General features: G+C 36.5%; 3 protein-coding genes across 5 annotated transcripts; 2 read left to right on the forward strand and 1 right to left on the reverse strand.

Annotated features, from left to right (window-relative positions):
• The first annotated feature begins 246 nt into the window (after nt 1-246).
• Nucleotides 247-2,929, forward strand: LOC111777433 (uncharacterized). 2 transcript variants are annotated; one of them, XM_023657032.2, is made up of 6 exons: nt 247-524; nt 1,512-1,562; nt 1,667-1,721; nt 1,994-2,034; nt 2,555-2,614; nt 2,709-2,929. In XM_023657032.2, exons 1-6 carry the CDS (start codon nt 459-461, stop codon nt 2,778-2,780), a joined length of 345 nt encoding a protein of 114 aa, XP_023512800.2. In that variant the 5' UTR covers nt 247-458; the 3' UTR covers nt 2,781-2,929. The 2 variants fall into 2 exon arrangements, with proteins under 2 accessions (XP_023512800.2, XP_023512799.2); XM_023657031.2 differs by having other exon boundaries at nt 255-524; nt 1,652-1,721.
• A 145-nt stretch (nt 2,930-3,074) lies between these two features.
• On the reverse strand, nt 3,075-8,862 carry LOC111777432 (Aldolase superfamily protein). 2 transcript variants are annotated; one of them, XM_023657029.2, is made up of 9 exons: nt 8,549-8,861; nt 6,105-6,297; nt 5,669-5,873; nt 5,269-5,448; nt 4,793-4,873; nt 4,536-4,699; nt 4,228-4,364; nt 4,024-4,139; nt 3,142-3,588 (listed from the first exon to the last, which is right to left on the reverse strand). In XM_023657029.2, the coding sequence occupies exons 2-9, from the start codon at nt 6,269-6,271 to the stop codon at nt 3,340-3,342; spliced, it is 1,299 nt and encodes a 432-aa protein (XP_023512797.2). In that variant the 5' UTR covers nt 6,272-6,297; nt 8,549-8,861; the 3' UTR covers nt 3,142-3,339. The 2 variants fall into 2 exon arrangements, with proteins under 2 accessions (XP_086974747.1, XP_023512797.2); XM_087118621.1 differs by lacking the exon at nt 5,269-5,448 and having other exon boundaries at nt 3,075-3,588; nt 8,549-8,862.
• Nucleotides 8,863-9,634: 772 nt separating this feature from the next.
• Nucleotides 9,635-14,023, forward strand: LOC111777871 (Putative methyltransferase family protein). The gene is made up of 8 exons (XM_023657599.2): nt 9,635-9,953; nt 10,070-10,137; nt 11,132-11,251; nt 11,504-11,577; nt 11,703-11,760; nt 11,831-11,932; nt 12,760-12,871; nt 13,474-14,023. Exons 1-8 carry the CDS (start codon nt 9,889-9,891, stop codon nt 13,592-13,594), a joined length of 720 nt encoding a protein of 239 aa, XP_023513367.1. The 5' UTR covers nt 9,635-9,888; the 3' UTR covers nt 13,595-14,023.
• Nucleotides 14,024-14,030: the final 7 nt, after the last annotated feature.

The following is a 14,030-nucleotide window of genomic DNA, read 5'->3' on the forward strand; positions in this document are numbered from 1 at the left end:
TGTTTGATAATAATTTACCATATATATATAAGTGGAGTGGGGTCAGGTGGAGAATATAATTTCCAGTCTTAACTATAAGGAGAAAATGAATTTTTTTTTTTTAAAAAAAAAATGGTCAAATTTACCAAAAAAAAAAAAACTAAGACAACTTTATAATTTTGAGGATTTCTTTTTTTTTTTTTTTTTTTTTCTTCGACAATTTTAATAACAAAGAATTTTAAAAATAAAAAAATAAAGTAACTTGTAATTTACGAGAGAGAGAGAGAGAGAGAGAGAGAGAGAGAGAGAGAGAGAGAGAGATCCGGTCCAGTATTGAAGGGAATAGGGATGAAGGAGAAGCGTGATAGCAGTTTTTGACAAATCTGAATTTCGAAGTCTTTGAACCCAATTTACCCGATTTTTCCAGAGCGTAGGGTATTACAACCTCATTTCGACATCCTGTAGATCCAATTGCAATTATGGACGAGTCCGAATTTCGTCGACTTCTTCAACTCTTTCCCGTTGTTCGATCTCGGGATTATCATGTACCTTCCATCTCTTTCTTCTCCTTCTCTATATCTATCTTTTTGGAAAAAGTAATTAGCTTAGAAATTTTCTTGATCATTCAATGTTATGCATTCCACTGCTAATCTGTTCTTTGTTAATGAGTTCTCCGTTTCGCTTTCAATTTTTAAACCTTCTTCCCGCTAGAATTTTTTAGTTCATTGTTGGAACGTCACTTGCTACCCGAGGTTAGGACGGATTGGGCTGTTCTTGCTGTTTGCGAGATAACTTGGCCACTGTTTGTTTGGTTCAAAAGAAAAGTGATATTATTCTAAAATAATTGTTTGTCAAATTGTCATCGATTACTTTCGAAGAAGAATCTGCTTGAATTGATTACTGATAGTTGAAGTACAAGAGACTCTATTGATTACTGCGCTGATGAAGTACGACCTTAATTTCTTACATCATGATTGCAGCCTTCTGCACGGGAAGTAATGTTAATAGCGAACTTTGTTTCCATTTGATTAACAGCAAACTCTAATTTTTATTGTCTTATTGAATCTTTAGCTTCTTTTCCCTCTTTGATAGATCAACTATATTGTGCCAAAATAAAAACTTTTGAATGGAAGGATCAGACATATCTGAGAAGGATATATGTGCACTGATAGATGTTGCAGCATCAGCCATATGATTGACTTTGATAAACTTGTCAATGATGATCATTTTTCTGGTGATGGATGCATCAATTTTTAGTGGGAAAACAGAGAGCTAAAATTTGTTTGTCTTTGATTTAGATGTTTTACCAATCATGAAACAAGAAATTAACTAAGACTAGGGGAAGCTTCTAAATTCAACTTCAACCACTTGCACTGAGACTAAAATGGAGTTCAAAAAGTTTAGTTGAATGATACATATAAAACTCTATGAACTAGATTGTGAAGTTTTTTCTGTTCCCATTAAGGGTATGTTACAATTATTAGTAGCATAGGTATCCATCCAGTTTGTTAAAAATCTCGTATGATTGTCAGGCGGAGTCGGAGTTATCTAGACAGTCAACATCCAAGTCATCCAAGAGTGAGGTTAATTAAATGTTTTGCCCTTACTTCCTGTCCTTTTCGCATGTTCTTGTTGCTGGTTAATTAAATAATGAATGTTGTCTTGTTTATAGTTGAGTGAATGGCAGGAAGCATGGAATGAAGATGGAGAAAAATCAAAGGATCAAGGATCTGACCTACATGGTATTTTATCTTGAAAATATAACTTTTTTTATCTTATTCCAAATTAACATTTTAAAAGTGATTAAATATATTTGATTTGCTTTAAGGAACCATGAAATCCCTTTTTTCCTAGGATAGCATACAGTTGTTCTTGAATCGCTTCTGAAGTTATCCTTTCTGGTTTTAGTTGATAGTATCTGTTCAGTGGCCCAGATAACAAAAGCTTCCTATTTTTCCTAGAATTTTAAATATAAGTTTGGCTAATATTACATTTTTGGGATGACTGATAACAGATGCATTCTGGAAGAAGCTAACGTTAGCTGCTGAGCAGAAGGTATGAGCTTCTTCTCTTTCTTTTTCAAGTGTTACATTTTTATCTAAATTAGGGTATAAAACCCCTAGAGTTACTCTGTTATCCTTTTCTGGTACAAGTCCTCGTGTTTATGTTTATAACTCATTAGTTACAATCTATATGACAAAAATGGAAGTTCACCAAAAAAAAAAATTCGTCTGCTTAAATTCTAGTCATGCCTTTACAATATTATAATTTGTCAACGCATTTTGATCTGAATTTGTCCATTTTTTGCGAAATTAATCATATGCAACTGATTAGTTACTTTTTTTTTTTTTTTTTTTTTTTTGATGTGATGTAAGACTAATGCGTATATTCAGTTTCAGATTTGGTTAAATCGTTGAATGCAAATGAGCATCACTTTAACATAAATGCAAATATCTGGGTTTCTCAACAAATTCCATCTTGATGGTGCATTGCATTATACTTTCATTTGAATGTGAAAGAACAATGTTTATATTTGTATCTAACAGCTTGTTGTTTGCTTATTCATTATACGCAGGTGGGCAAGCTTGAAGCAGAGAGATTCTGTAACTCATTTCAACAGATTCACAATAAACTTGTAAGTCATTCAGAACATGTCGTGCAATTAGATATTTAGGTTTTCATCCTCCATTGACATTAGAATGAAAATCCTATAATCAATATGACTACAGGTTAACGAAGAACTGAGTTCAGATACTGCCCAGAGCTTTCTGGAGTCGTTCAGTTGCAATTCCACAGAATAGTATGGTTTTCTGCTTAATAAGTCTTGTATTGCATATATTATCTTCTCTCCATAGACCACATTGTGCGAGTCTGATTCAGTTACTAACAAGGATTTGGAACAGATAAATCTTGTTTTCAAGGGATCTGCAAACACCCTCTTTCACATACATTTTTACTCTGTGGCTTGACTGTAGTTTAATACTTCTATGCATTTTTACTCGATACAATATGACGTGACAATATCTTTTTCGAGAAGAGAAATAATTTCATTGATAAATGAAATAGGTGGAGTCGAGAATTCCAACGCCAATAGGTGAATTTCAAGAAAGTTTTCCATGACATGATAATATCTCAACCATTCCGCCACCCACACAAAAGGGATAAATAATAACCTCTCCAAATCATGGGAGGACTCACATCCATAAATTTTGATACTTCATGACAGACAATAGTTATGTTGTTTGAGATATGGGCTGCATCATATTCAGCCAGATAAAATAGTATAAAGAAAGCTTCCTGAAGTGAAACCCTTCATTATTCGTTCAATGTAAGGTGTAAATGTATGAGTAATAAGATGTGTCACATCTTGGAAGCATCGGCTGCAAGTTGGTTGAAGGCAATGGAAGTCTTCGAACCCGATGGCCGCCCCAAATGGTTGCTGATGAAGTTCCCAGCAGACATGACCTTTGCCAAATCCACATTGGTTTTTATGCCAAGTCCGTGGAGCATGTACACCACATCCTCAGTTGCAACATTCCCGGAAGCTCCTTTTGCATATGGACATCCACCCAGACCTGCAACAGAGGAATCTATTGTGCTAATCCCCATCTGTTCATAAAAGCAACACACCAGTTAATGGTTGAAGTTGGCCCAAATGAAATGAAATCCTAGGCAAAGCTTGCAACGTGCATCCATATATCTGGAAAGCAAGTTTAGAAGGGACCAAGTATATGTTTGAAATGACTTTCAAGTGTATTTTTCTCAACCGTGTCATTATCATAATGTTCTGTTAGATAGGAACAAATTTGATAAATACCGATAACTCTTGGATGGAGTATTAGAACGAAAAAATCCATTAGATAATGAACTATTGTTTCTAAGTCATTTCTGGCGATGAATCAACAATCCGAAGTGTTTTTCTTGCATATTCTTGATAAACCAATGTTTATATATCGATGTAGGAGGATCTATTTGGGAAGTATTTTGAACACTTAGAAAGTCATTCCAAACGGGCTCAAACTTCAGCTTCAAAAGATTCCTTACTTGGAGGGATACTAGAATATTTGGAAGTGATTGTCCATAAGTGTCATGGAAGTGGACTGCAAGCTTGTCCACCGGAACGACAGCCATCACAGCTTCAAGCATGGGAACAACAGTCCCTGTGCGAACAGAGGATACTATAAGAGAGCGAAGAAGATGAAAGCAATCTATATTTCGATTTTGAGAAAGAAAGGTTTAAATTGTTACCCGGCGTGGCAACTCCGATCGTGTCTCCAAGAGAAATTTCAAAGCAACCCATCTCATAAAGCTCCTTCGCTACATAAGCGACTTTAGATGGAGGAATTGATCCTTCTGTTGGACAACCAACAACACATGATACATACCTATACAAATCCATAGCCAGTTATAGCAATAAGAGAACCCTTCAAAAGAACAGAATGAGGAGAACCATTCTAGAAAACAAGTCGTGTTCAAAACTTCAAACCAAAATTCAGAGGAAATTAAAACCAAATTCCAATAGCCATTTATATGGACACTGAGTCATGGAAGCATACCCTCGAACAGGGATTGCAAGCTCTTTTGCAGCAGAAGTTACCGCTCGGTAACGATCAAGACTTTCTTCAATGCTACAATTGATGTTGGATTTTGAAAATGATTCAGAGGCTGATGCAAAGACTGCCACTTCCTTTGCTCCAGCCGCAACAGCTGCTCGAAACCCCTGGAAGAAGGTGAAGTTTTATAAGCGAGGATTCAATCCATCCATGTTTGAAAAAAAAAAAAAAAATCAACATTATTTTACAAGATGACCCACTTTCAAATTAGGAGTTAAAACTGGCAACCTAGCACCTTCCAAATTACGTACGGCTTCCATGACTTCAGCTGCATCAGATAACTGGACAAAGGATAAAAAAGAAAAAAATACTTTACGTAACTCACATATTGGAGCACTAGTGATATAAAGTATGGTAAATCTAAGAAATGAACTATGTTTTCATTTGATCAAACTATTGAGAGAAAAGCTTCAACTCCCACTCTGTTTCCTTATCAGCTGATATCAGAACATAGAAATCCTAAATGATAAGAAGTTTTAAGGAACTTTGTTCAAATCCACAGCAACATTAGATCGTCTTGTAGCAATCAAGCGATGTAAACAGTAAAGGCAAGACCACTAAAGTAGAAAGAAGACTGAGTATATACCTTAATGAACTCAAAAGAGATTCAAACGACTATTTTTAATGTCATTTTAAAACTATGGCTAAAAAAGATAGGAACTTAAACCAAAAGTACCTGAGGCACCCGTGTAGGTGATACAAAACTGGTAGCCTCAACCACAGGCAATCCTGAAGATACTAGTCTATGGATCAATTCCACCTTCACAGATGTAGGTACCATACCCTTCTCATTTTGAAGCCCATCCCTTGGACCAACTTCTACTATCTTCACAAACTTTGGTATATCTTTCAAAAACTGCAAGCCCGTGTCCGAAATAAGTATGAAAAGGTCACATTCTAAGAGAGAGAGATTCCATAGCCCACCAAATCATCTGATAAAAGTTTGCAAAACATCTAGAATTTGGTAGGTACGAGGTATAGCAAGAAAAACAACTAAAAGGATATAAAAATGCATGGATGCGGGTAAAACAAAGAGAGTGGTTACAGGTATACAGGTCTAATAAGTATCAAATCACCTTATTTGTAGTATGCTGTATGTTGTTGCTACTACTCTTAGTCTTGTATTCATGACCAGGAGAACAATGTGAATCACAAAAATTTCCAGATACTATTTTTTCCAGGCCTGCACTCGATGTCCTCCTGTTGACGGAGCCATTTTGGGATGTGTCTTTCCTATGTCTTCTCCACGGAAACGTCTCTCTCGCATCCTCATCATATTCCCTGAGGATGATATGTCATATTGGAGAAAAGTGTGGCCGAGTTGATTGCAAAAATGACAATTTAGTAAGAAATAACTGAAAGAACAATGCGCCCAGATTGTTTGCACGGTGGTCTTCTGTCATAGAACCAGCCCATACCAACAAGAATTGCAGAACCAAAATGTGCAAAAGCAAGCTGAAAAAATTAAGAATGATCGATTTTCTTGCAAAAAGACATTAATATTCTGCTTACTTGCAAGTATTGGATGAGCTGCTTCTCCCCCCTTGAATCCAGCAGATACCCATTCCCATGTCATCTCCTATTGGTCGGCAGGCACCAGATGAAAATCTTTGTAGCCGGTCAATTGTGCTCATGCTTGGCAACTTGTCAAGACCAAGTGGCTCCTCCAAACTCGACATTGTGGAGGCAGAAGCAAAAACCAGAACTGAGTTTGAGAAATAAACCAAATAAGTTTTCTGCCACGTCTAGAGTGATATAGCTATCTTACTTGCAGAAGAACAAATAACAGATGAAACCTTAATAATAGACTAGTTAAATCTATTTTTATAATTGCTTCTATCAACTGGTGTGATATTGTTTGATTGAAGTAGCAAGCAATTATTAAATTTATTCTTTTAGTCTCTCATATATAAATAAAGAAGATCAATATATAATGAAATTTCATAGGTATCAAATTTCATACAATGGAGGACCTATTCGTGCATTCACCACCTGCCAATTAAGAAAGAAAGTCTCAACTTCCAATTGATGAATTTAGATGCAAATAGCTCTCCCAAGCCGCAGGGCAGGGGCTCCAGCATAAGATAAAATGCACGTTTGTACTAAATCGTCTGCAAATTGATGACAAGGGCTTTTGGGGTTTCTTAGTCATACCAGCTTAGAGGTACCAAGTTAAAACCTTCGGGTGAGCTTAATACCAAAAACTTTGATGTGAGATTTCACATCAGTTGGGGAGGAGAATGAAGCATTCTTTATAAGGGTTGGAAACCTCTCCCTAACAGATGCGATCTAAAAACTTTGAGGGGAATCCCAAAAGGGAAAATCTAAAGAGGACAATATCTGCAAGCTTCAAGTCCAAGCTCTGGGCCGGTCACAGGTACCTCAAGGTGAGCAAAGCTCAAACTCCCAGTTATCCAAAAAATTCATTAATCTTACTCGTCATAGCTAAAACAACTTCTAGTAATTTTGTATCTACACCGTTTAAATACACCATAACCACATTAAATAGTACAGATAATGAGAAGCTACAAATTCTGTAATGAGCTTTATTTTTCTAATAGAAGTTCAAAAATTCCTCTTTCATAATTCTTCCATTGCACGTCAATATTAAATTCTTAAATGCACAATCCTCCAATACTCAATCTCAAGGTTGCACTGAACAAACACCTCTCATTCACAAATGTACCAATCAAGACAAGCAACTATTCCCTAGATGTTTTGTACACTGAGCTCACTCAAGAATGGAATGGCAAGAGCACACTGGCATGCTCATTCTGATCTTGTGTGTAACTGATAAAGAAATATTCTTCTTGCCATCAAAAAATCTCCAATGCATACATGTCCACCATATGGTATATATAGATTCCATCTTCCAATGTAAGTGTGAGATCCCACATTGGTTGGGGAGGAGAACGAAGCATTTTTTATAAGGGTGTGGAAACCTCTCCCTACTAGACGCGTTTTAAAAACTTTGAGGGGAAACTCAAAAGGGAAAGTCTAAAGAAGACAATATCAGCTAACGATGAGCTTAGGCCGTTACAATTGGTATCAGCGCCAGACACCGGGCGATGTGCCAGCGAGGAGGCTGAGTCCCGAAAGGGGGTGGACACGAGACGGTGTGCCAGCAAGGACGTTGGGCCGCGAAGAGGGGTGAATTGGGGGGTCCCACATGGATTGGAAAAGGGAAAGAGTGCCAGTGAGGACGCTGAGCCCCGAAGGGGATGGATCCCACATCGGTTGGGGAGGAGAACGAAGCATTCTTTATAAGGGTGTGGAAACTTCTTCCTAGCAGATGTATTTTAAAAACCTTGAGGGTAAGCCCGAAAGGAAAAACCCAAAGAGGACAATATCTAATAGCAATAGGCTTGGATTGTTACATGTTTTCTTGAAATACACCATTACAAGGACATCTCACGACTTCCCCATATAAGGAAAGTTAAGTTTCATTGGCCCCCTAAAAATCAAAGATTAAAGGGGAGGTTTCAACAATCCATCCACAAGTTCTAACATTGTTTGTAAAATTCAGGATAGCATCAAGGAGATGGCATATGATAGAAAACTGAGGGCTCAAAGTAAGTAATAGGAGAACTATATCCAATATAACAACTGAATTTCAACAATCTTCCGTAACAAGCATGTTCAAAAAAAACTAATAGAAGCGATCGCAATTCAGGATTAGAGAAAACTCGCAGGCGATGATCATAACCCATTTTTTCAAAAGAGAAAAACTAAATTACAAAATCGAGCCAACTCCTTCACACGAACCAATTAGCGTACAGATTGTATAATTTATGAACACCATAGAAACAGCGAATGGTAACAATATCAATGACTTCTATAATACCTACACTTTTTGGACAGCCAAACTCGAGCAACAGAAATTCCAGAAAAAAATTCCAAAAAACCTAAACAAAAAAAAGGCAAAAAGGAAAGAGAAGAGATGAAAAGAATCGAACCTAAAGCGGGAAATCGGGAAAGGAACACTTCAGCGCGGTAGAGATGATGAAATGGTAACCGATGCGATGAAATTGAAGAGCAACAAACCGCGTTGCGAACAAAAATGAAATTGAAATTTGCCTGTGTTTGTTGGGTTGGTGGACGTCGTAAATGCGGAAATTTGCATATATTTTCTCTCTCTTTTCCATCGCAGAATTTAGGTCAGTATCAATAAATTGTGGTTTCTTCTGTTCTGGGGAAGGAGAGGTGGTAGGTTGTTGTCAGTTGGAAGTTGGTCACTTCTTCATTCTCTAAAGTTTCCTCTCTTCAAATTAATTTTTTATTTCTCCCATTAACAAATAAGAAGATGGTTTCTGATTTGTCCTTTTTCAGAAAAAAAAACCTTTTTTCTTTTTTTAATAATAGTTCGAAAAAAAAATTCAATTCCATATCAATATTAATTATTTTATGTGTCTTGTATTACATTAATATTAAAAAAGAGAGTAAGTTGTGATCCTGACAAAACAGGTAACCCTCAAATAGTTCCAAATTGACGAACGTGACATCTCACATCTACTCTTTAAGGTATATGGTATGGTCGTGGTTATATCATTTTTCATCATGTTTGGCTCAATAAACAACGTGATGAACATCATCGTTCAGCTCGTCGTTTTTAAATTGACAATCTACATACTTTGTCACAAATTCTTGAGCTGTGACGTTGATTGCATCTCCTAGAAGGAAAAAAAAAATCCACCACTAATAGATATTGTTCGTTTTTGTTTCTACTATGGAGAGGGTCTAGTCATATATTGACCAGTATGTCGCATCATACGGTGAGTGGCTCTGATACCATTTGTAACGGCTCGAATCCACCCCTAGTAGATATTGTTCACTTTAGCCCGTTATGTATCGCCGTCAGTCTCACGATTTTAAAACGCGTCTACTAAGGAGAGATTTCCACACCCTTATGAAAGACGTTATGTTCCTCCTCCAACCGACGTGCAATCTCACGACTGAATTTGAGAAGACCACAAACTATCAAGTATTAGGGTTTGTGATCTTGTTGGGCATATACAATTAGGTAAAACTATAATACCAATCCTGTTGAAAAAAACGATGAAAACATGCATCATTACTACGAGTTCATATAAAAAAATGTCAACAAAATATCATTTGAAGTAAATTAATTTTGATGAAGTTTGTAGTTTCGAAGTCGGCGAGCAATTTGCCAGCTTTTTCTCTCATTCAAGACAGGCGGACCATTTTGTGCGCGCGCTTGAGCTTTAACCCAACTCCAGACCTGCAGCGCGGAGTGTAGACCTTCTGAGCGTCGAAGCTTTTGCAAAGGCAGCGATAGATGGAAAGAGAAGAGGAAGAAGAGGACATCGTTTGTTTAGATGCCTCATTCTTTATGAACAATGAGTAATTCTCTCTTTATCAATGCCTTTTCTTTCTTTTTTTTTTTTTCTTTTTTTTTTTTTTTTTTTTTTTGTTTCTTTCTGCCATAATCTTATGGTGTCTGGTATACGAATATGCAGCTATCAGCTCACCACGTTTGCATTCGGTTCCCATGAGATTGAACTCCTCTGTCTTCAGTCTGCTTCTAGTGAGTTTGCTTTTTCAACTTCTACGATTTGAGGAGTATGTTCCATTTTACGTGATTGCATCGTTAAAATACTATTTACCAGTTTTGTCTCGGATTACTGGAGGATTTTCGACACTGTTTCCTTTTGGATTCACTTCCCTGTACATTGCCATACCTTGTTAGTTTCGATGTCAAATGAGACGATGTGCGTAATTTGCTTTATGCCAATCCGATAAGTTCACGGATGTTGCTATTCGCTTATGAATTCGTATGATATTAACAAACATTAATTGAAGGAAACTATAAAGTAATTGTTGGCACCAAGATGCCAATTTGTGCTCGCAAATGCACCAGACTACGATCGTTCTCTAAGAGTGATCAATGTTATTAGCTCGGTTTTTCTGTAAGTTTTAAGGTTTAAACTTGTTCAAATGATAAAATTGATCGATATTACAATAAAAATAACGAACCTGTGAAAGTTAATATTGGATATTTGAAAATTCAGGTGTGGATAGACTTGAATTTCAGGCTTATGTTAGGTATTTGAAATATTTTTTAAAATCTGGTGAGTTTCTCTTTTGGAGTTGCCTTGCCAAGGCTTTCTGTATCCACGCTCTCTGTTTGTTAATGCTAATTGGCGAATACTTGGTAATTTTCTTAGACTGGGGTTAGGAGGAATCTTTCTGTCACATGTATTGTTTGGATAATAGAATCCCCATTGTGATTTTTGTCGATGATGTTAATTTGATTCATTTCTTATTTGCTAAAATGTGACCTCAAATGTATCTGATGAGTTTATATGATACGTTTCTTGAATTTCTCTGTGTATCTCAACCTTGTAAAGATTTGATGTTTCAACCTTCTAAAAAATTGAGGTTAGAATCAATATATTCATGCTATATTAATGTTTATTTTATTTTCATTGAAATAATCCTATTCTTATTTCCCCCAATATGAGCACATCAAGTTATATGATTCCCTGGAAATGTTGCTGAACTAACGATTCTTGAAACAGCTGATTTTGATTTAACGGGGCAATTAGTGTGGCCTGGTGCCTTGCTGATGAACAATTATCTTTCCAAACATGCTCACCTGCTTCAAGGATGTTCTATCATTGAATTAGGATCTGGTGTGGGTATGTATACTTTGACTGAATTTGATTTCTTCCCCTCGTGACTTCTATAGCAGAGATACTTTGCGTAGTTAGCGCATGTAAATCATAGATTGAGATGTTTTATATGGTTATACTTACTGGATAGACTTATCAAGTGGAAGGCATAGAGAGAATAGACTTATCCAATGGAAGTTTTTGCATTATGTCGCTATTTTCCATATTATGCCCAATGATGAAATTCTGCTATGATATGGGCGATTGCCTTAAATACAGGTATCACTGGAATACTTTGCAGCAAATTTTGCAACAAAGTGGTGTTGACAGACCATAACGAGGAAGTTCTAAAGGTGAGGTCATTAAACTAATCTGAATAAACTAAAATACACACACACACACACACACACACACACACACTAAGTGGTTATTCTCTATTTATTGTTTCATGACCTCGTTTTATATTATTATATCACAGATCCTGAAGCAAAATATACAGCTTCATGCATCTCCTGAATCCTTCGGAAATTCTGCTGGTGAGAGAAACAAGATGGAAATAAGTTATTTGTTTGGATGTGCTGATATGATATTTACAATTCTATGCAGGACTAGTGGCTGAGAAGCTTGAATGGGGGAATTCTGATCAGATAACCCAAGTTATAGACAAGTATTCTGGTGGATTTGATCTAATTCTTGGTGCTGATATCTATATCCTGACTCTTTCTTCTTCATTTTGCTCAAGAAATGTTAAAATGACAAAATCAGTTTTGGTGTTGAACAGCAGAGCTGTGGAATGAGCCCAATGTTTTAAAACTCACCAAAAATTCCTCCCTTTGCTAATTGGTAAAATATAGAATGCGACGGTATAATCTTCTCCTAGGTGGTAGAAATACTGATATGATATGATATTATGATTGATTCATCCTCATTTTTTTCCTCTTTATATGATTGGCTATTCTTAGGAACATATGTTATACCTTGACCAAATGTTCTATCACTTAATCAGACTTATGCAAGTCACAAGTTCGGGTCTATTCACTCTATTGGTATTTAATACTTCACATTTCAAATCCATATATTAGCTAATGCCTGCGGCTGCCACATTAGGTCGATAGTTGGTTTGACATATAGGGGTAGAAAGACTTTGAAAGACAGGATTGTTTGTTTTCTTCTTCTATTTTAACATTTTTTTAATAATTTTTTAATTCTTTTACATAAGGTAGCTTTTCTTTCTTTCATTTTCTATTTTTTGTATTAAAGATTTTATCGGGGTTGAGAATTTCCATGCAGATATATAATGGCAGGAGAAAGGCCAGTAAAACTCTAGCTGCTTGGTTTCAATAATTTTTTTTTACCCTTTCTCTAATTCATACCTTCTACCAAATAGAAAGAATATCAGAATAAAGCAGCATTAGTTTTGTTCCTCCCACGGTTTTAGGCAAGAATGAAACCACGAGCATGTAAATATGCTTGTATAGCTTGTATTTACAGGAAATGTTGCATTTTCATCTATGAAGAACCTTAACAGTTATTAAGCTTTCAACAATCAAGTGTACCCTTGCTTTTCGAAACAGCGGAACGGCTCCTCCAAGTAAGAGGAAGAGGAAAATGCAAATTCATTCTAGCATACGTATCCCGAGCTAAGATGTGAGTAACTCTTTGGCTTTGTACTATTATTTTGTTTCCAGCTTCTCAAGAAACCTCTCTAATCTGACTTTGTTAGGAATGTTCCATTCCTTACATCTATACATAGATGGGCTGCTTTGTGATAAAGACCACAATATAAATTGATATTGGATTTCCAAAAGGCTCTGAGAAGTTTTAGCAAGGACCACTGGCTTATTGCTGCCCATTAAAAATTGTGCATTGAATGTCAGTGTTCAAAGTAGACATCTAAATTTAGCTTTAGCTTCATACTTCTTTCCTTCCGCAGTCCAGTTCCTCTACCCTGCCCCGCCCCCATCTTGTATTTTTTTTTTTTTCTCATCTACCTGGTTTTAAGCATCTAGCATCAGACATGATGCGCAAAACATACACACACAGAACAACACCATTTGATGATCACTTGTTATTTTCGTCACTTGGCAGTTTCACACTTCCTTTTTTCCTGAACCACGCAATTGTGGTGTTCTTTAGATTACTACCTCAAGCAATGTTCTTTAGTGATATAGTCGATAAGAGGAGACTACCACCACAAATGCACAAATGTTTTATTTACTAAAAGTTGTTTTCATTCATTTCCTTTGTAGCATGGATGCACTGATACTCGATGAAGCTTCTCGGCACGGGATGCAGATGACTGAAGTAGCTGGAACTCGATCTGTGGTTGGAAATCTTCAAGGAGTCATCTACGAGATCACACTTAAATAGAAGAAGCTTTGGCGTACCAGGAAGATTTTTGACTGGCAAAAAACCATTTTGGAGGAGATGGCATATGGCCTAAAATTATTAGACTTGTTCTGTTTGTCTCTTTACTTCGAGGCTGGATGGCGAAACTTTTATGAAAGATATCAGCCAACGAGGAGTTGAAGGTAAATTTGCTGTTAACTACAATTCATTGTCAAGATTGACCCTCGAGTTCAGTAGATCTCCGCATTCTTCTCCGAGCTTTGGTTTCTGCATAAGTTATGAGATGCTCCCACAGGCCAGTTTTTTTCTGACGCATGTCAATGTCAAAACCTTAGCCAATCTAGTTTCACTTATAGATTTCTCCATTACTCACTGTTCTAAAATTTAGAAAGATACAATGTGTTTGTCAACTTCTTTACTTTGGGTTAAATTTCAAGTTTTGATTCCTCACGTTTGT

This window comes from Cucurbita pepo, chromosome 16, assembly GCF_057944985.1.
Source record: "Cucurbita pepo subsp. pepo isolate OVF chromosome 16, ASM5794498v1, whole genome shotgun sequence".
Taxonomy (NCBI): Eukaryota; Viridiplantae; Streptophyta; class Magnoliopsida; order Cucurbitales; family Cucurbitaceae; genus Cucurbita; species Cucurbita pepo.